This window comes from Microcebus murinus, chromosome 11, assembly GCF_040939455.1.
Source record: "Microcebus murinus isolate Inina chromosome 11, M.murinus_Inina_mat1.0, whole genome shotgun sequence".
NCBI lineage: Eukaryota > Metazoa > Chordata > Mammalia > Primates > Cheirogaleidae > Microcebus > Microcebus murinus.
The window spans coordinates 29,109,176-29,130,952 of record NC_134114.1 but is presented as its reverse complement, the minus strand read 5'-3'; the positions used below and the strand labels follow the sequence as shown (position 1 = coordinate 29,130,952).

Genomic DNA, 21,777 nt, shown 5'->3' with positions numbered 1-21,777 from the left:
TTTCCTATTTTAGCAGGAATTCTTTGAAATGGTTTCCAAACTAAACAGGTTCCAAAGGGGCCTCTGAAACACCAGTAGTGACCACTGTTGTCAGGTTAGGCTGGGGGTGGGCTGGGACAAGGGGAAGATGTAGTGTGTCCCTTGGAAGCTCTTGCCTCATTTTCATCACCTAATACTCAAGAACCCTTTTTCCCATTGCCTTTCCTTACAGGCAAGAAAATAATTAACTTATGTTTTAAAAAAATTAAAAACACCTTTTCTCAAAAATAGGCACAGAGTTATGACATAGAGAAATGATGGACTTCTAAGGGTCCCATGTACCTGTGACACCACAGCTGGAGCTGCCACTGCAGAGGGGCAGGGGAGAGCGGACAATCTGTCCAGGAGGAGGGCTGTCGAGCCCCGACCCTTTCCTGGCTCTTTCTGGTCTTTCCTTATCCAAGAAGAAGCCATTTAAAAGTGCAAGGTGATATTCAAGGTGTCTTCCCTTTTTAACTTGACAGATAGTTCTCAGTGAACTGCTTAGGCTGTTTTGCATAATTATATGTAAATTGAATCAATTAAATACCCACCAAAGTTGTCTTGAAATATAGGATGCTTTTGTATCACCAGAGGTACAAAAGTGTTTGTTCATTCTCAAGGGGGGAGGCATCAGTGATGTGCAGGAATTTAGCCACAAGGACAAAACAAAAATAAACTGTCCTTTTTAAGAAGTGTTGAAACCTAAGGCAGTGAGATTTCCCATCAGCCATGAAAAATGACCAGCAGAAGGGAAACGTGTGGTTGTAATATCTCACTCACGTACTCTTCGAAAACTGACAGTCTAGCAATATGAATGGTGATCGAATACAGCCTGCAATTTCCTCTAAAACAACAGACTCTCTGGTATCCTGTTGCAGGGCACTGTGGAACAAAACATCCTAGTGAGTTTCAGAAGAGAAGAATTAGACAAATGTAAGAACAAGAAGGATGTCTGCATTTGATTAGTGGCTCTCTGGCCTGAGGGTTAAAACTACCATGGATAGACCACAATAAGAAGATAGAGACATAAACAATTAAGAAAAACATCTGTACCTTCCGACCATGGGCTCCACGGGATTCAAAAAGACATTGCCTCACTATACGGGAATAATTGATCTGCTAAGTAATTTAATGGTACAGACTAGCAGTAGGAAAGTTTTGACTACTCAGACCAATTCTGCAAATAGCAGCAAGTACTGTAGAAGCGCCGTTTACTGCCACGCTATGGAGACCACTCCTCACACATCTTTCTTGAGCATACTGGTTAGGGACTGGTTCTTTGCATTGCTGATGATTCACTGTCAGTTTCCATTAAAGAAAGAGTTCAAGAGGAAGGTTAAAATTTCAAGTGAGGTTACCAAGGACATTTTGTTCATTAAATATTTGTTAACTTTTTTATTAGCTGATATGCAGTTGGTGAGCGCCTGCCATGTGATTCTCTGTGTGGGACGCTGATTTGTTACAGTCCATCGAGTTTCTGCACATGGCATTGCATGACCTCAGGTAGAAATGGAGGCAGTTCACCCCCACCTAAAACAAGTCCGTTGTCTATAGTTTGAAGCACAGAGTAGTTAACTGAGAAAAGGAAATCTTGTGGGTAGGACAGCACTACCTATAGGAAGCCTGTCATCTGTACATGCAGGAAAAGTTTTAGAAGATACCATGTTTCCCCGAAAATAAGACAGGGTCTTATATTTATTTTTCCTCAAGAAGACACCCTAGGGGTTATTTTCATGGGATGTGGGGTTTTTTTTTAAGTATGGTACAACAATCTATATTTATTCAAATATAGTTAAGTCGTCTTCTTCTGGAACGTCATCATAACTCTCCAAACCCCGAATTCCATCCTGAATTTCTTGCAACTCTATTTCCTTTAAGAACCATTGGCCCCAATCTCTCATGACGTGCAATAGAGCTGTCATGGGGCAGATGAGAAGGGCTGCTCATCTTCTTTACCGCTCCGCAATGAAATGCATGAGTTGTGCAGATACGCTGTGTAGCCACGCCCATCACTAGGGCTTACTTTCGGGGTAGGGCTTATATTGCACAAATGCTTAGAAATCGTGCTAGGGCTTATTTTATGGGTAGGTCTTATTTTTTGGGAAAGACGGTAGCTGCACAGGAAAGACAGGAAGAACATAAACTGTTGGATACCAATTGGGTTTTTTCCTGTCATGGTTACTGGTTAGCTCTTTGGGCAGAGGAGATTCCAGAAGGTTTCAGCCCTCACCTGAGAACACCGGTCCCCGAGCCACAGTCAAAGCGGAACTCCACGTGGCCCCCTGCCATGGTGATGGACAGGAAGTCTTTGCTGCCCGTGTCATAGCTGTACAGCAGGACGCCGTCCCCCGAGTCTGGCCGAAACGTGATCTCGAACTCCATGAAGGAAAGGTAGTGCTGGGGCTCTAGTGGCCAGGGTGTTGCAGCGTATGATCTCAGAGACGCTCTGAACTGAGGAATGGTCAAGGTGAAAGCTGGAGAAACAAGCACGGTGTTAGAAATCCCTCTGTGCAGAAACTGGCTAGATGTGCACCCACAGCCATGTTCTTTCTCCCTGGGCACAGACCTAGACAACATTTCCCAGCTGCCCTGCAGGTAGGCTAGTAGAATGTCAGTGAAAGTATGACATTATGCAGCTCCCTAAGTCTAGCCCCTAAAAGTTCCCTCTATCCCCTCTCTCTTCTCTCAACTGCTGGCTGGATGTCGGAATCGTTGGAGGACTCTAAGGTCCTAGAAGAGCTGGAGCAGAACCCCCCCCCTTCCCCCACCGCCCCTGCCCTGCAGTGATTTGTGATATGAGCAAGAACCCGCCTTTCTTATGTCAGGCTATGGAGCTGTGAGATGGTGTGCGACACCCTGGGCTTACCCCCACTCAAATGCCCTCTTGTGCTGACATGAAGTTTGAGATTATAACATCATAAAATTTTTTCCCAGGATGATATCTTACATGCAAATTTGAATTACTCTTGGAGGAATTTGACTAGCTTTGTGATCTTAGCCCCAGTTTATTTTTTTGTTGTTTTTAATTTTGGAATTCTGGAAAAATTAAAGCATACTCAACCTTGTATGATTTTCCAAAATCTTAAAAATGTTCAGTTATTGTTTATATATGTTTGTGTGAACATATGTCTATTTGTGTGTTTCATATGTGTTTATAATTATTAATATATACAAATATATGTGTGCATGTATTTTTTTAACATAATATATACACAGTATCGAGTGGTGAAATAATTCAGTAGAACAGTACAAAGAAGAAAAGACAGGGTCCCTTTTGTCCCATCTCATTGCAATGTTTCTGTGTGTATCTTCCCAATCTTTTCTCTGAAAATGTCAGGCATTCTAAAAGGCATGAGCATAAGCTTTAAATGCTTTAAATTCAGTCTGATACGAACCACACAAGTATAGACTTTTTAAGTTATTTGAAGGCCGAGAGGAGCCAACTCATGCCTAGAATCTTAAAATGAACATATCCTGGGTCCCTTTAAACTCTGGCACTCAGACACACTCCAACCTGGTAAAGAAAAGCCTCCCCCATCCCTCCCAACAAAGCACCCTGGATAAGAGCGTCTGGGGCTTTGTTAAAGGTACATTTCATGAGAAATTACGTCCACAGGAATCAACACGCAGACAGAAGCTGCCACGAACTTGCTTCTTTCTCACCCTCTTCGCAGTGTCGCCCTTTAAACCCGAGGGGACAGAGGCAAATGTAGGAGTCGGCCTTGATCGCTGTGCAGGTGCCGCCGTTGATGCACGAGGCCTCGTCGCAGATCCCGCTGCTGCATTCCCCTACACACAGAGCGGCAGTTACACGGCTGGCCCTGCGCCAGAGCCAGTCTGGCACGGCGAAGCTGGCCACGCCAGCGCTCACGGGGCTAAACAGACACGGTGTGGTTCCCACTCCTGTGGGTTTGCATCTCTGTGCAACTGCAAGCCAGCTTTGAGGATAAGCAGAACCGGCTCTCTGTTTTCATTTGATTTTGGCATGTTCTTTACGAAGAGCCACAGAGACTTTTAAAAACATGATGGACACAATGAATCAAATAATAAATGGCTGGGCAATTTTATGGCCACCGATGGGGATGACTGAGTTGCTTATGCTTTAATTCCCCTCTCTCTCTGTCGTTCTCACAAGAGTATATTTCATTCCTTCCAATCTCAACAGTGTGTTTATGTTAGAAGCGTTCTAATTTGTGTGACCCCAATTAGCGTAAGTGCTGCTGCTGCCGCCTTGTGGGTTCAAAGTTGAGACAAAGTAAGGTAAGCACTGAAGGAGTTAAGCAGCGTTTTCTAAGCCACCTGAACCGTCGACTCCTCTGTCCAGGACAGGGAGGTGAGGAGAGAGGGCTCCCAATACCCAGCATGTGGGTTCTAGAATCCCTAAGTCTACCTCCAAGGTTACAATCTTATGAGGGACAGGAGGGTGCCTGCAGTAAAAAGTGCCCAAAGGTTCAACATCAGATGGGTGAGTTCTCATCACCAAAGAGCTTCATAAAGGGCATTACTTTGTCATTTGCAAGTCTAGATCATCAAATGAATTGAAAACAAATGAACTTTTCCTGAGCTGCTTTTCTTCTGCTGCTTTGGTCTTGCTTTTCCCTTTGTATAAGAAATACACCGCAATCTGGCCCTGAACTATATAGGCGAGTATAAAATACTTCTTCTGGGGATGGAGCGAAGGGGCATGTCTCTGATCGGGCCATGAAGCAAAGGGCCCGGCTGTGCCTGAGCCGGTTTCCAACGCTGCACCTGCACGAGCTGGACGCCCACGCCCTGCGAGAGGAAGAGCCCTCCCCCGACAGAGTGTGTCACCTCAGCAGGGCGAGTCTCTTATTCTTCCCTCATCAGTCATCTGTGTTCTTAGAACTGGTCCAGTCTTTTCTTTTCATTAAAACTAACTAGGAGGAGGGGGAAGAACCAGGCACCCAGTGGGAACCCAGGGGAGGAGACTGACTTCAGGGGCTGCCCGCAGAATTTGATTAAAGCCCTGGCAGGTGGCTGGTCACCACAGCTGGTGGCCGCTGGAAGTTCAGGCAGACATGACCGGGGGTCTCTCCTCAGCCACAGCCCTGAGAACATCGCCCCCAGCATTCCCAGGCTCCACAGAGACGCTGGCTTTGATCTCAGGGAGCCAAACACTCACAGGTCCCTGGGCCCCACCAATGTCTGTGGGCTGCGACTCTTTCTCAGAGCAGGGCTGATTCCACAGGAAGTGGGGGCCTGGGGTTATTTCAGATACACATGGAATAAATTACTTTACAGATCTTCTGTGTTGTAACTACTGAGGTGGGAGTGGGGCGGGTGGAGGTCATGGAAGCCAGCCAGAGCTGACCGGATGAAAGCAGGATTGCAGCGACGTTACCTGGCAATGGCGTGCCAGACAGACAGAGGAGTGCTGGGGGCGGGAGAGAGAAGAGAAATCTGTCGGGAAGGTAAAGCGGGACCCAACAGGGTGACGATGGAGAGAATGTGAAGAGTCAATGAGACTCAGGGGAAGAAGAAATGAGAGCTCAGTCTGGAGGCTGAAGGCGGAAGAAGAATCCAGCATGCTCTTGAGGTTTGTAGCTTGGAAGACGGAAGAACGGCGGTAAGAGGGCCGGAGCGAGGGTGGCTGTGGACGGGAACGGGCTTCTGAGACGCAGAGGAGGAGCTCGCTTTAAGTGTGAGGTGGCTGTGGAAATAGCGACTGCTGGCGTCAGCCCTTGATAGAAAGGACAGAGGTTCTCAGGCTTCCCCAACCAGCGGGGACCAGGCGGGTGCCCAGCATGGCACCTGTCTGAGCTGGAGAGGCTGTGAGCACGTGGCTAAGCTACAGCAGGGTCTGTGAGCCTAGATGGGGAAAACATTACATCTCTGTTTTCCCTAATCTCTGACTGGAATTGAGTATGCATTTCTCTCAATACAGGCAATATACTTCTAGTACGAACAGTTCTTACGTCTTGTGAACAATAGCTCACAGCTATTGTCACATTTCACTTACTGCAGATATCTCAAAATATCATTCATACTCATTGCTATTTTGGAATCATGGTAGTTATTTGACCCACCATTAAATAATCCCATTCCATAATGCTTTCTAGAGAAGCACATATATAATTGTAATAGCAACACTTAGAAAATAATTTATAGCTGCATTTCAATATAATGGGTTCCTCTTATAATATTATGTATACTGTTTTTCCACATTCAGAAACTTCATTCTGAGAAGAAGTCCAGAGGCCTCACCAGACCACCAAAGCTGGGGCTGCCACACCAAAAAGTTCAGAATCCTGAGCTGTTGGGGACAGAGAATCCTGGCCGCCAGGGCCCGGGGAAGCCAGGAAAGGTGAGAGAAGATGGAGACGGCCAGGTTTGTTACAGAGAGGAGGAACACTTTCAACTCTGAGAGTGACGGGCTGGTAGTGCAAGGCCGTGCACATACAGAGCTGCGGAAACCTCATCATCCATACAGAAGGTAGCTTTCACTGCAGCCTGCTATAAGCCAGCTGTTGTGTAGTTTTACGTTAGATGATGAAGTGAGGGCAGCAGAGACACAAGACTCCCAGGGAGGGAAGAGAAGGTGGGACATCAGTGGGTGGAGTTCATGAAGGAGACCACAGATAATGCACAACCTCTGTCCCCCAGCCCACACTCCATAACCGAGGCCTGCCCGTTTCCCCTCTAATGATCTGTCAAATCAGTTTCTGTCTCAGCCACCTGCACCAGCACACCAGCGTGTGTCATTTGGACTGTGCAACGGATTCTCAGATTGTTACATGTACCCCCAGGTGCCCCTTTCAATGAGCTATGGCGAGAGGATCTTTTCAAACACAGACTAGGTCATGGCACCCATCTCCCCTCCTATTCCTACTGGAATAAGCCTTTTCCTCTGCCTGGAATGCCCTTGCCTCTCTTTTCTATCTTTGAATGCCTATTCTTGCTTCATGTTAATTTCCCCTCATTGTAATTTCACGTTTACTTGTGTGATGATCTGATTCATTTGGTCTCTTGTCGTGGCGGCTACACAAGGTCTGGCAGGGATCCTGTCTGTCCTGTTCATTACTTTATCTCCAGTGCCCAGCCTTGTGACCAGCACTAAGCAGGTGCTCAAAGACATATTAAGTGAGTGAAAGAATGAGTAAACGAGTGGCTAAGCCATAGTGAGACCGCCGGCCGCAGCACACCTCTTGAATCTTGAATAACTTGGTAAGCTGGCTCTGTGACATTGCTCCAGCAGGGTGTGGAGATCCAATATGGGATTGGAATAGATGAGAGGTGGTGCTTTCAGTTTGAGAATTTGAGAGGAAATAATAAAGGCTGGGCCAGAGAATGCAAAATTTTGCTTAGATTGCTGACTATTCTAGAATGTGACTTAGAGAGGGAGTGCAACAGCTGGGAACAGTAGAATGAAGGAGACAGGAGGTGAAGTGAGAGGAACCGAATAATGAAAGTCCCCTCTGAGGAGTGCAAACAGGTGGGCCTGGGGAGGTGGGACAGAGAAAAAGTCATGGTTGAAGATGAGATATCAGATGGAGTAACCATGTCCTCCATAGTCAGACTGGGTTTGACTTACAAAACTAGAATTTCAGGAGGACTAACTCAAAGAAAAGCAAATATGGAGACTGAGAAAAGATAAGAATCTCTGCTCTTGTACCCCCAGGGAAAATAAAATGGGAAAAAATAAAAAAACAACAAGACTGGCATGTGCTATTAAAATTCATAGAGAGAAAAATCTGATAATCCAATAGCATTTTGGTGCCATCTGCATAATGGAGATGCCAGAAATCAGTTCTTGCTGAACTTTGCAACTTCTGAGCCTATCAGAGGTTACCCTGCATCCCTTGAAACTGCCGGGGCCTGGTCAAGGCTGTTTCTCTACAGAAACAAATTATAGCTGCTTCGATGGAATTAGAATATGAATAATAAAATATTAATAACAGGAAATATTTATGTGTTTGCTATGTGCAAGGCCCACTTCCAAGCACTTTATATACCTTACAACTCCTTTAAATAAAATAATCTTATGAGATGGGTACTATTTATAGATGGGGAAACTGAGTTGCAAAGATTTGCCAAATCCAAGCAATCTGCCTGCAGAGTCCCAGCCCATAAGCACTGCACGAGACTCCTGACGGAACTGCTGGTTCTTAAGTTCTGGATTTTGGAGACATTGCCCTACCATAGTGGGAGCTTAATAATTGTTTCAGTCTCTTACTGTTTACTTTGACTAAGTGATCAATCATAAAAAATTACACAGGGAATAGCATGTGGATAGTAAACTTTTCTTGTTAAGTAAACTTCATCATTTGTAGTTAGAACAATGGAGTGAGCAGAGGAGGGAAACTATTTGAGGCTGATGTGGTAAGCTTTGATGTAGCTAATTTGGTTAAGAGGGTAGGCAGTGGAGCCAGAATGGCTGTGGTCACATTCACTAGCTGTGTGACCCTGGGCAAATTATTTAACTGTTCTGTACAACTGGTTCTCATCTGGAAACAAACTAATGATAGCACCTACTTCATAGGCAACATGGGAAGACTAAAGCAGTTTAGAATGGTGCCTACATAAAGTAGGAGCTCAACTAATATTACCCAAGAAATAAACAAATAAAAACACTGTACCTAGAGTCACAAGGATCTAAACTAGCTCTGACTGAGGAGTAGGGAGGCAGATGGATTGATAGGAGGTAAGGCAAATGCAGCAAGATGTGAATGGTAAAATGTAGGTAGTGAGTATATGATGCTCACTGTACATTCTTTCAAAATAACGTCTTAGAGATGGGAGGAAAAGAGACCCAAGAAAGGGACTTGCCATTTCTTGCCAATGTAACGGAGGATGTCAGGCTTCTAGTGGTGAGAGAAAAGCATGAGAGTCACAGTGGCACCAACCCAGAGTTCTGACATTGTGGAGTCACTTTATGGACTGAACTGTGTTTCCCCCAAAATTCACAAGGTGAAGCCTAAACCCCCAAAGTGGATATATTTGGATATAGGGCCTTTAAGGAGGTAATTAATGTCAATGAGGTCATAAGAGAGGTGCCCTAATCCAGTCTGACTGGTGTCCTTATAAGAAGAGGCAATTTGGACACACAGAGAGACACAAGGTACTTGCACACACAGAAAAAGGCCATGCGAGGACACAAGTGAGGAGCTGGCCATCTGCAAGCCCAGGAAAGTGGCCTCAGGAGAGGCCACTAACCCTGCCAACACCTTGATCTTGAACTTCTAGCCTTCAGAACTATGAGCCTTCAGAACATGAGAAAATAAATTTCTGATGTTTAAGCCACTCACTCCATGGGATTTTGTTATGATATCCCTAGCAGGCTAAGACAGCCACTGAACTAACCAACTTTGGAATTGGAATTATCTACCTATTGCCTTCAGTGATAGAATAAATATTATTATTTCTTTAAAAACAATCCTAGCTCTGCCTGCTAGTTTGAATAAGTTATCTAACTTCTACAAACCCTAGTTTCTTCATCTAGAAAATGAATATAATAATAATTTCTACCTCCTAGAGTTAGTGTGAAGAGTAAATGAGAAGGCAAATGAGAAAATGTTTGGCACAGTGGTCAAGAATTAGAATTTTCCCAGTTCTTTTCAAAGCAGTGAATAGATATATCTCTTCTTACATTATTATGTTGGCTTTTCCACTGGGCTGGGCGAGTTAAAGTGAAAGGGTTGGCTTGCTTGTTGCTTTGTCCAATGAGGCCATGCTATGTTTGCTGAAGATGTCCAAGATGGCAGCAGTACACAACCAAGGGTTTGGTGCACCATACTGTTACCATGTCTTGGCATTCAGACTCAGGGTCAACGTGTCTGCAGACCACCAACCTCACCTCTTGGGCCCACCTCCCTCCTGCAGTGCTGCACTAACCAGCTTCCCCAGATTGCAGCTGATGATGTTGCTGCTCACCTCCCCAGCCCAAGCTAGAAGCAATCCCACAAGAGCACCCCAACCCCTTGGGCAGCCACTTACCCACATCAGCTCCACTGAGTGCTTTTCCCAGTGGCCAGGGCCTCATGTCGACTCTCTTCCCATTAACAGCGAGCAACTGCACACAGCCTTGAAAGCCTCGGTTTGTCCCTGTCGCTCTGACCAGCCAGTAAGCGCTGGGAGCCCCACCAAGATAGAGGGGCGTCCGGAAGGTAATTTTACTGTACTGGCCCTTTAAGAAAAATGAACACTCTCTCTCAGTAAACAAAATAAAAAGCCACAGGAGATTTGGATGAGGGACATAGTTAAGATGTAGCTTACGGCCCTACGTAAGAGTTTTCTCCATTTGTATTTATCTTTAAGACATTGGCCTGCTGGAAAATTAAAGCGGTGGTTACCATAGGGAACCCAGCGAGCTTCTCAGAGGGCCGTGCTTCCAGAAGGGATTATTTTGGAATGCTGAGATGGGAAGGGCAGGGAGGGGAGGTCAGAGCCAAGCCCAACCCAACGGGCAGTGAACCACGCTGGGAATCCAAAAAAAACTTTCCCTTTCCAGTCCTGACACCCATTGACTGTGTGCTTTGGCCGGGTCATAGGGCTAGTCTGTGCCTCAAAAGGCGATAATGCTAGTGTTGCGTGTGTACGCGGGCTAACGTTCACCCTTTCACTATCCTGGCGACCTTTATGCTGTATCCTACAAGAAACACCGTGGGGGAGACATTGCCAAACAGATTATGTTGCAAAGTTTTTTGAAATTTGCTTGTGGATGAGACTTTTTCTTTTTTAAGTGTTATTACAGTGAGGCAGGGAAATTTCTACTCTTAGAAACCACACTCTGGATTGCAGGTTTTGAGGTTACGAAATTCAGAGCTGAACACTGGGTGGGACAAAATTAAGGCACCTTTGGTCCTTCTTTTTCTGTTACAGAAATGTCTCATTCATTTGGATTAAAGGGTATGGAAAGGTGTTGAAAAAGGCGCACTGCCAGAATTTAGAATGTCCAGTGTAAGCCACTGTGATATCATCTTCATCCTTTAAACGTCTGTTAGAACAAGTGAACAATCTAATCACTGTTTTATCTTTACTAATGGATAGATAAGAATCATTTGTAAATAGTAGACTAAAACACAAGCTGGACAGCTTTATAGAGCTTGCAGTGGCTTTTAAGGATCGGTTGTTTTCCAGACACTGAGCATGCTACTTTCATTAGATGAGTTAAATGCCCTCTTGGCTTATTTCATCATAAGCCTCAGAATTTACTTCTTCTCGATCCCATTCTCATCCTTCCAGTCCTGTTCTCTGATCCAGGACGATAGCAGGGGGCCTTACAGACAACTCAATGCTTTTCTAGAGCATTAAGTGCCTCCTGGGAGTGGGTGGCTCCTTTGAGGTACCCTTTACAATATTCCAGGCAATCATCTTCAAACCTGGTCTTTACGTTCCTTTGATGAGTGCTGCCTTCTGTTCCCTGGAGGCTGCTTTGCCTGCCTATGTAGAGAAATGAAAGTGCCCTGGAATCTGCATTCCCCAAGGAAAGCCCTTAACAGTTTGGGATAACCTCTGAGGTATGATTCATACTCCAGAGCTTCCCTGTAGGATCAGGCAGAAGCCATATCCTGAGGAACTTTGCCTGAGCTCTCGCTCTTGATTTCTTCCTCTTCCATGTCCATCTTCTCCTCTCTCTTAGTAGTCTCCCCTGGGAGCACTTTCTTAATACATCACTTGTACAGGACTCCTCATCTGAGGTCAATTTCTGGGGAGCCCCGTTTAAGATAAAATCACATCTCCCAAGACAGTTTATTAAACATTCCACATCTGTAGTCCTCGTTATCCAACTTGCTTAGCAAGTGGTACAGAGGCACACTTTGCCCTGAGTATCCATAAAGTTATATCCTTCTTGCAATTAATTATTTTGTTCATTAAAATCATAAAGTATTAGGATTATAAAAATATATAAAAACTCTTATAATCCAAGATTCCATTGGCTGTTGGATTCCTTATACATTTCTATCAAAAAGTTTAGATCAGCTACCTTTTGAACAGCCCCCAAGGACAAAGAAGCATCTCCTGAGATAGTCTGTTGCATCTCTGTCCCTTTGTACGATTGAGTGAAGCTAAAATTGATCTTTCTGAGGTTCTCCCAATTCAGCTTCAGCCTTGGAGATCCACAGCGTGAATCCTTCTCCCCCAAGACTCTCTATTTGACTCTATGATGAGAAGCTACCATTCGTGCTTCTCCAAACTAAATATCGCTCCTTCATCATCTTCTCCAAACGAAACATCGCTCCTTCAATCAATCATTAAAGGGATTTCAAGTTATCTTTCTGTTGGAGTGACTGCCTATTGAGCATGCTCCAGTTTGTCCATGGCCTTATTAGCATGTGATCACAGATCTGAATGTAATCCTCTCAGAGTACTAGCGTCACCAGGAGAGTCACTAGAAGCTGTTACATAGTCATCTGAATACAAGAAGATCATCACCTTCCTTCTTCTAGATGCTGTGACTCTATTAACCCAGCCTCTAATTTCTTTAGCTTGTTGTTGCTACTACATGGCCCTGCTTGTTAACCTTTATTGTATGTACCTCCTTGCTTCGAACTATTAGACATTTTCGCACCTGTTGCTTCTATTGTAGCTTCTCTATCCTGTCTTCAAGTTAGTATTTTGGACCCAAGTTAGAAGTTTCTTTATTCCTATCAAACTTCATCATGTTGGGCCTATTGCTCTGGCATTTATGTGACTCTGTAGTTCATTTACCCTGTTTATCCCTTTTCTAGCAATATGGGCATAAGCAATGTCCCTAGATTCACATTTACTATATTTGGATTCTTGTTCCTTTGGAACCATTGGGATCAAAATTAATGAGATTTTTTTCTATTCTTTTTTTTTTTTTTTTTGTGGTGGGGGGATCAGCACAGCATGGCCTTTTATTTAACGCATCTTGCCAGCAAGAGTAGTGAATGGCCCAGGCAGAGAGGAAGCTATACGCATATACACAAAGGCTTTCTTGCTACGTTTTTCCTTAGAGAATTCGGACACCTGCTTGTTTATAATTACAGGCTTGGTACCTTGGCAGGTTGCTAATCTAAACTGTTTATTCTAAACATAGCCCTAAAATTCCCCAGAGCATAACATGTATGTGAATATCTAGGTGATTTTCCAAGGAGCCCAACAGTTAAATTATTTTACCACTTCCTATAATCATGGCCCCCCAAAAGGTAGATGAACAGATTATTCCTGCATAGTGAACCAAGTGACCCTTTCAGGACAATTTTCTAAAGCCACAGGGTTGCGACACCCCTGCCATCAAGGCAAACTTTGAATTTGACACTAATAATGGGTTCTAGCCTTCCAACATGGGCCTTCCTCTACCCCGGCTTTGAAGTCCTTGCAGAAAGCAAACAAGTCCCTTGGCACAAGCCACAGCATGTACCTGTCTGTGCACTCACCAACAATGATGTGTACAAGTTCAGTTCTTCCCCTCAGTGTGCCCTAAAATCTCACCTGGGGTGGCAAGACCCAGCAGGAGCATAGCGAAGCTCAGTTGTGTAGGTTCACCATGAAAAATGGGCCTCACCAAGTCTGCCCTGAACTTGAATCCTGCTGACTGTGCCTCGGCACTGCAGTGAGCTCCTCTTGGGACGCTTACGGTGGATGCTGGGTGGGACGGGCGGGGTGCGAGGTGTGTACTCACCTGGGAGTGGCCGGTCACTGGGGTGCCATTGTTCAGCTGCAGCAGCCCATTCTGCCCGTCTCTGTAGAGTGTAACCACGTGCCAGCCTCCCAGTTTGATTTTGGTCTCACTTATGATGACGGCAACCCCTGTTCCACAATTAAACCTGTGGGAAGAAAAGGAAATGTCTTTGATCAACCAGCTCACTATGTTTTCAGACTTCATGGACCTCACTTCCAGGTTCCTTTCAGAGTCAATCTGTTCAGAATTATGTTTATGACTGTTTAAGTCTATACACAGAAGAACCAGACGCCTCTTCCCTGGGGGTGATCTCAGTCTAGATATCTTCAATCTGTCCACAGGACCTTTCAGTGAGGGGTCTTCTTTAACCTGATTTTCTCTGCAGCTTAGAGAAAGATGAGCAACTAAGGCCCTCCCTCTCCTTTTCAGAGATTGCCAGATGCTTAGCGTGGATTCAAGGCGCAGAGAATTAGACTGTGAGTCACTCTGCTTCCAGAGATTTCTCCAGGGACTTTCTCCAACTCTCAAATGATAGGCTCAGTGACATTAATAACAAGTTAAAATCCAAGTCTTCACACTCTTTTTGGCAAGCTGGCCAACCTGCCGTCCGTGTTCAGTTGTACCCGATACAAGGGAGGTGTCCAGAGGAGGCTCCAGCTCGGGAACAAGGTGTGGGATGGGGGAGGAGCATCCTCAGATGGCTGCATTCGTCTTGTTTTTTCCCAACCTCCGTTATAGCCCAGGGTGGCCACCGGGCACTATGCCTGACAGGTAGAACTTCAGTCTTTTCTGGTCAATTTCCAAATAGCCACCACACCACTTCCACACGGATCTTGAGATTGCCGGTGGGAAAGGAGTCATGGCTGGCATTTTCCTTCTTAGGATTTGCATTATCTGCAGCCACTTCTCAGGCCTCCCTTTGTCTCCAAATCAGGAATGGAGTAAGAAGGGGTCAAGGGGCATTGCAGGACGGGCTTCCCTGGAGGGGGATATCAGGCTCACTCAGGAGGAGCCAATAACTGCCAGCGCTACTGAGTGTCTATCTGATTCTCCAAGTGCTACAGCCCTAACCACTGGCCCAGATCCTGGTGGGGGACCCATTTTCTAGCCCAAGTGGGACACTCAAAAGTGTTCTCCAACTTAACCAAATGCTATATGCTGAAATAATAAAAATAGACAATGATGGTTGATGCTTACTGAGTGTTTGGTCTGAGTGAGGCACTGCTCCAAGCACTTTTATGGGTTAACTCATTTAATCCTCACAATAGCCCCATAAGGAAATGCAGGCTTGGAGAGGTTGTGTCATTTGCTAAAGACCAGGCAGCTGGGGAATGGTGCCATTGGGATCTTGGCCAGTGCACTACGGAGAAGGACAAGGCTGGTGTCCATTGGTTGGTCACAAATAGGTGCAGTGTACATCTGCACAAGAGTGAGTAAAATACTCACCTTTCTACAAAACTCTGTCCCCAAGAAGACTACACATATGCTAAAAGTAGCTTCCAAAGTGTGTTGAAGGAGAAATGATCAGGGCAAAGGAGGCAAGCCAGAGTCACCATATTTCTGGGGAAGGCGAGGATGAGGCCTGAGCCTCGGTGAGCCCTTAGGAGGTTGGAGACTCTTGGCCGCCCTCCATGGCTGTCTGCCATATTTGCCACAAGGAGACTTGGAGAATACCCCAGCTTTCTTCCCATCACATCTACTAGAGCTCCAGGAGAGAAAAGACCTCATCTCTGTGGCTCACTGCTGCATCCTCAGGATATAAAGCAGTGCCAAGTACACTGTGGGTGCTCAAGAAACACTGAATGTTGAATGAATGAATGGTTACCAGATTCCAAAACTCAAGTTCAAAGGTTACTATGCCTGTATTTGGTAAACTGGTCCAAGCTCATCTCATACACATGATTCCTTTGTCTCTTGGAATCCATCTTGTATATATTTTATTCACAATATAAAATGCAAATATAATGTTGGACAATGTAAAAAAAAAAAAAAAAGAAAAAAAGCAAACCTGTGGGGCTTTTGGCAGGACTTACCTGAACTGGAGGGAGCGTCGGATGAGAGCCAGGGACATGAAATCTCCCCTCCCGTGCTCGTTCTCCCCACAGTAGAGCAGTAAGCCATCCTCCGCCTCTGCCTGTTATTACACAAACAAAAGCCACATGAACAACGAGCACCTCCTCTTCCATAAAGTGCCCTCTGGAAACACTCATGAATACAAAACTTGAGCAATCTCATTTACAGGAGCAAGCACATGGGCTCAAATGTAATCCCAGGTACCCATCCCAGGTCATTTTTAGTAAACACAGGGCAGTGACAGAAACCGTGTGTGGAATGGCAGTGAGGTGAGAGGACGGTGGCCCAGCTATGACCTGCTCTTTACTTGGCTTTCTGGATCCACCCACAGAGCCTCTGGCAAACCGTATGTGTAGACCCCATGGTCACAGAGAGGAGGTTGCTCATCACATTCTATTTTCACCAAAAAGCATTTTTTTTTATTCTTTTTACCTCCCTTGCTTTGGGGAGGCATGCACATTTGCTTCTTTCCTTCTATTTGGGGAATGGGAGGCTGACAGCCATGCTGTCTTAGACTGTGACAGGTCCTCTCTTGGACCCTCAGCACGGTGGCCATGACTTCAAAGGGGACTTGTTCTCAGATCTCCATACTTTTTGTGTCTTTGGGGATACCTAAAAGAATCAGTTTAAGCTGAAGTTACCGACTAAATTCTCTTCTGCAGTTGACTCAGATCAGAGAGCCTCCCTCGGGCCCTCACGACACACCAGGGTTGTGTATAGTTTTCTATTTGTTCAGTTACAGCTATCACAGTGACGATAGACAAGTGGGCTCCATTTAAAGGGGATTTTGGAATGGTGAGTGTATTATTTCTTCTGAAATCCTGGCCTGGGGGGAAGCGCTATCATAAACAACATTACTGGGCCCCCAACATTATCCCTGGGAACCTCCGGCCAGCTTCTTCCACAGGTTGGTGACACACAGAGCCCACCCCTCACTGGCACACTTGAAAGTGGTGGATGGGCCCATCATTCCTGCTCTGCTCTGAGCTGGTTTAACGACAGGCTCTATGTCATTTTCACCTTTGATCACTCTCCCTGCTTCCTCTCTTCTTCTCCCCCTCCCTTTGGATGTAGCACAGTCTTGTGTTGAGGTGTCCAAAAATCACTCATCAAACAACTAAGCCCTCTTACCCTAAATTCAAGAGTAATTTGAAATGCCTGATAGGAGTTCTTCAGAGGTTCAAAGGTTACATAGGAGTGGCCAAAGAACTGAGGATACTGTATAACAATATCTGAAAAGAAAAAAGACAACACAAAAGGATGCTATTTCCTCACTTCTTCAAAGGCAAAAATCAATATACATTGTTGTCTGGATATCGATAAGTGAAAACCCCTGCTAAGCTTTTCAATTTAACTTACTATCTTCTTTTCTCTACTTTTTACACCTACTATTCTCATTCTTGGGGACTTTGAGCTTCAGAAGTTCTTAGGAAGAAACTGCATTTTTGGGGATTGGTACTTGCTTTCCTTAAAAGAAATCAATGGCTGTAAGACCCCAGTCACCTGTGCTCAGCTGTACATTTGTGTAATGCAAGTTTGCCCAATTATTAGGCTTCTTAACCTTCTCATACATGTTTTGGCTGCACTTTTTGATAGAGATGTAACAACAGTAAAGACCACTTCTCTAAGGAGCTGTCATGATGACGTATTGGTTACTCCAAAAGAACTACACATCTGACACACATAGAAATACGGCTGCTGTCTAATTAGAAGCAATGGAAGTTGCCTCACAATTTGCCTTGTATAGCTAATAATGGAAGAAGGGACTTATCTTAGGAAAGGGACTAGAAAGAACCATGTTTGGACCAGAAAATGGCCCTCTGGCTCCCAGTGGCGCCAGCCCACCACCATGCTCTTCCCCTCCCGTGCGGGCCTACCTTCCGAGCAGCTCTCGCCACCTTTGCCCAGGTTGCAATGGCATCGCGAGCCGCCCCAGGTGTAGTCATTGGCACAAAAGCTGTCAGCAGAGCAGAGGGTTTCATCACAAGACATGTCAAAGAGCCTTGACATCATGGCCACAGCCTCCTTCCCCTTCCTCTGTACGGGAGTGGGCTGGGGAGCCACGGTAGTCGTGGGGGGAGATGCTGAGGTTGGGGGGACAAGCCTGGAAAGGGTCTTTGGGTGAGATAGAGACGTCATCTTGGTTTCCTCCAGAAGTTTCTTATTCCCTCCTTTGGTAGCAGGAAGTGGTTTAACCTAAAGCCAGAGAAGGAAAAGGGGTTCAGGATCAACATGGAGCATGCTAATTAGAGTGCTTTATTGGTGGTTGTTGCCTAATATTTGAAAACATGGTCACTGTTGACACTTCCAAAAACCCAGGGATGGATATGCAGTAGAGAGTACTGGCTTCAATTTGTGGACAAAGAACTTGAATCCCAAAATTTTAAGTACCTTGCCCTGTGTGGCTCAGAAAATCAGTAGTGAAGCTGATATTATGTGATTTATTCTTATCTCAATATTATAAAGATGCATTACTTTGTCAAGGAATTGTTCATTTCCTTATAATACCTGATTTTATAAAATGTCACTTGCTGGGAAATCTAAAAATCTTTCCGCCAGATTGTGAAGTCAGCAGGCAGGGGCTGTCTACAGCACTGCAGCGTGGTTGGCACTTCCCTACCACTAATTTATGATCACCTGGAGCCTAATAGTCAGAGGAAACTAATAAGCATTAAAAGCAAATGGGCCAATTTAAGTTTTAAGTAAAATGTTCATGGCCCATTGGCTAAATTGCCTTGTTTGGCAAGAAAACAAAAACAGCCTGGGTTTTAAGAGCAGAGCTTATTGTTACCTCCTCAAAGGAAATATCCAAATCTAAGTCGTCTTCAAATCCATCATCATCCTCACCGACACCCGTGTCGGTGATGTAGTGGGGTCCATAGCGGCCACTTCCTGCTTCTCCGGCACCTTCACAGAGAAAAGCAGCACACTTTCCATCAGCAAATGTCTGCACTCCATTTTCCATCCTAACTCAGGCCTACAGAGAGCTGAAGGGATCAGGGCATATTGAAAACATATAAGAAATTCAACACAGAAGAAGAACCATCGATGAGCAAAAAATACAAAAATAAAATGTTTCCTCTCATAAGTAACCAAGGAAATGCCAATTGAAATAAGAAATAGCTGCTATTTTATACTGACAAGACTGGGAAAATATGAGCCAGGCAATAAAACAATAATACTAAGGATCAGCTCAATGGGGACTCTCATATGCCCATATTATATGTGTAAACTGGTGCAACCACTTTGCAAAACACTTAGAACTATTTAATAAAGTAGAAAGTGTTTATACCCAGCAATGCCACCCCAAACTTAAAAAAACCTAGAAAAACTCTTTCACATTTATACCAAGAGGCATTGCAAAATGGATTCAGTGCATCAGAATTTGTAACAGTAAAAAATACCCCAAATTTTCTATTTATAAAAACAAACATACCCTAAATGTCCATCAACAGAGAATGGATAAATGAAGTATAGTGTATCTATGGAATGGAGTACCATATAGCAGGGGAAATGAATGAATGAGCTCCTGATGCATCAACAGGGCTTAATCTTACATGTTGTCATGCAAAAAAAAAATGCAAGTTGCAAAAGCACATACAGTTTAATGATACTATTTATATAAAATTCAATAGCAAAGAAAACATTATATGTTATTTAGGGATACATGTATATATAATTTAAACTCTTAGGAAAAGTAAGACAATTGCAATCACAAAAATACCCAAGGAAGAATAGAAGAGGGATATAAATGAGGTATGATTCAAAGGGGCCTTTGAGAGGACTCCATAATGTTCTATTTCTTAAGATAGGTGTTGGGTACATGTAAGTGTTCATATTATTTTTTACATATTACATATATACTTTTGAGGTATGAAGTATTGCATTAAAAGTTCTTTATAACAAAAAAGGAGATTATAATGGAGCAAACATTCCCACACCCAGAAAAAAAGGAGTCCTATATGGTATCTTGGGGGGGGGGAACAACCATGTTCATCCATTTGAACAGAATAACAGGATCTTTCGGAACTGGAAGGTGGGCTGAGAAAAACTGTCAGAAGACAACATGAGGCACTATGCTTTGGAGGATAGTCAGATTAGCATTTTATTCAGTTGTCACCCACAAAATCTCCTATCCACACGAGTCTGGTTCAGAGTCTGGACAGGACGCACTCTACAAAGCGGTGGCAGCCCTTCAAAGAGCTGTTCCATGGTGCCCTGTTTCCTTGCAGCGGTTTGGGCCAGCACAGGTATCAGCTAGCTGCCTTCTCTCCACTGCACAAGCCAGGCACCAGCCTTCAGGGCAGTGACAGCTTCGGGAGCAGAAACTGACTTTGGTGGATTGCTGATGCCTATTGGTTGTTAGATATCCACTAGTTAAAAAAAAAAAAGAAAAAATGACAAAAAACATAAACTGAACTTGACATTCTGCTTTCAGAATAAGCTAAGCCGAATGCCTTTCTCACAAAAACAAACTCAGCTTCTTTGTCTTAGTTCATTTGGGCTGCTATAACAAAAATGCCTTAAACTGATGGCTTATAAACAATGAACATGTATTTCTCACAGTTCTGAAGGCTGGAAATCCAAGATCAAAGCGTTGGCAGTATCCGGTGAGGGCCTACTTCTGCACAGATGGTGCTTTCTGGCTGCATCTTTACATGGTGTAAGGGGTAAACAAGCTCCTTTGGGGCTCTTTAATAAGGGCACTAATCTCATTCAGGAGAGCTTCAACCCCATGATCTAATCACCTCTCAAAGGCCCCACCTTGGGGTTAGGACTTCAACACATGAATTTTGGGGGGGGGGGGGGACATAAACATTCAGACCGTGGCACTCCTCCAGGCAAAATTGCAGCCAGATTGAAAATGGGGCTGAAGGAAATGATGGAAAGTCATTTTTGTCAGGGGCATGCTGTTGACCAGAAGAGAGGGATGTGGTTGGGAGGTGATCCAGAGGCAGGTGGAATGAGCTATATTCTCAGGTGTCCAGGTGCACATCTTGGAGGAGGTGGGATAACACAGGGGAGGTGGTGTTCTCACCTCTTCCAAACCAATTCTCCACAGTTTCACATAGCCCACCTGTCAAAATTTAAGCCTGTTGATGCCAGATTTTATACCTGGATGCACGTTCTCCCGAGCCACCTGCATGCAGCACAGCTACGTGCCAGACATCTTCACACAAAAAGCCAAGAGCCCTAGAGGACAGCTTCCTCCTTTTGTCTGTCTTCATCTCTGTACAGTATTCCTCTTTATCTGCATTTTTGCTTTCTGCAGTTTGGGTTACCCTTAATCAACCATGGTCCAAAAATATTAAATGGGAAATTCCAGAAACAAACGATTCATAAGTTCTGATTAGTGTGATGAAATCCTGTGCCGCCGGCTCTTGTCCTGCCTGGGAAGTGAATCGTTCCTTTGCCCAGTGTGTCCATGCTGTATACACTCCCTGCCCATCCGTCACTGAGCAGCTGTCTCAGTTAGCAGATTGAATGTCGTGGTCTGGCAGTGACTGTGTTCAAGTCACCCTTATTTGATGTCGTCAGTGGCCGCAAAGCGTAAGACTCAAGATGCTGGCAATTGGGATATGCCAAAGAGAAGCCATGCAATGCTCCCTTTAAGTAAAAAGGTGAAAGTTCTCAATAAGGAAAGAAAAAAAAAAACTGTATGCTGAGGTTGCTAAGATATATAGTAAGAACAAATCTTCTATTCATGAAATTGTGAAGAAGGAAAAAGAGGTTTGTGCTAGTTTTGCTATATATACAGGATTTGGTACTATCTGTGACCTCAGGCATCAGTGGGGGGCTTGGAACATGTCCCCCGTGGATAAGGAAGGGCAACTGTGTCTTTCTCTCTCCCTCCATGCCTCCCTCTCATTCCCTGGATCTCTCTGTCCTTTCCCTCACCCTCCATTTCTATCTCTATCTCTCTCACATATTCAGATTTGCTGGATTTCAGAAGAACAAATCCATTTGGTGATAAAAGGATCCTATAACACATGCATGTAGAAAGCTGCTTTTTATCTTCATAGGTTGCTGTCTCTAACTCCAGGATGTTTTTCCTTTCCCTGCGCACCTTCTTGGTG

At 44.6% G+C, this 21,777-nt stretch overlaps 1 protein-coding gene across 1 annotated transcript in view; it reads right to left on the bottom strand.

The window, feature by feature from the left end:
• The window catches only part of EGFLAM (EGF like, fibronectin type III and laminin G domains), a 169,354-nt gene that overhangs the window by 26,132 nt on the left and 121,445 nt on the right, over positions 1-21,777 (bottom strand). Inside the window, exons 8-15 of the mRNA XM_020290068.2 lie at positions 18,492-18,607; positions 17,578-17,896; positions 16,832-16,932; positions 15,661-15,761; positions 13,628-13,772; positions 9,976-10,165; positions 3,685-3,810; positions 2,252-2,495 (exon numbers count right to left, since the gene is read on the bottom strand). Coding sequence (XP_020145657.1) covers positions 2,252-2,495; positions 3,685-3,810; positions 9,976-10,165; positions 13,628-13,772; positions 15,661-15,761; positions 16,832-16,932; positions 17,578-17,896; positions 18,492-18,607 — 1,342 coding nt within the window. The remainder of the gene's footprint in view (positions 1-2,251; positions 2,496-3,684; positions 3,811-9,975; positions 10,166-13,627; positions 13,773-15,660; positions 15,762-16,831; positions 16,933-17,577; positions 17,897-18,491; positions 18,608-21,777) is intronic.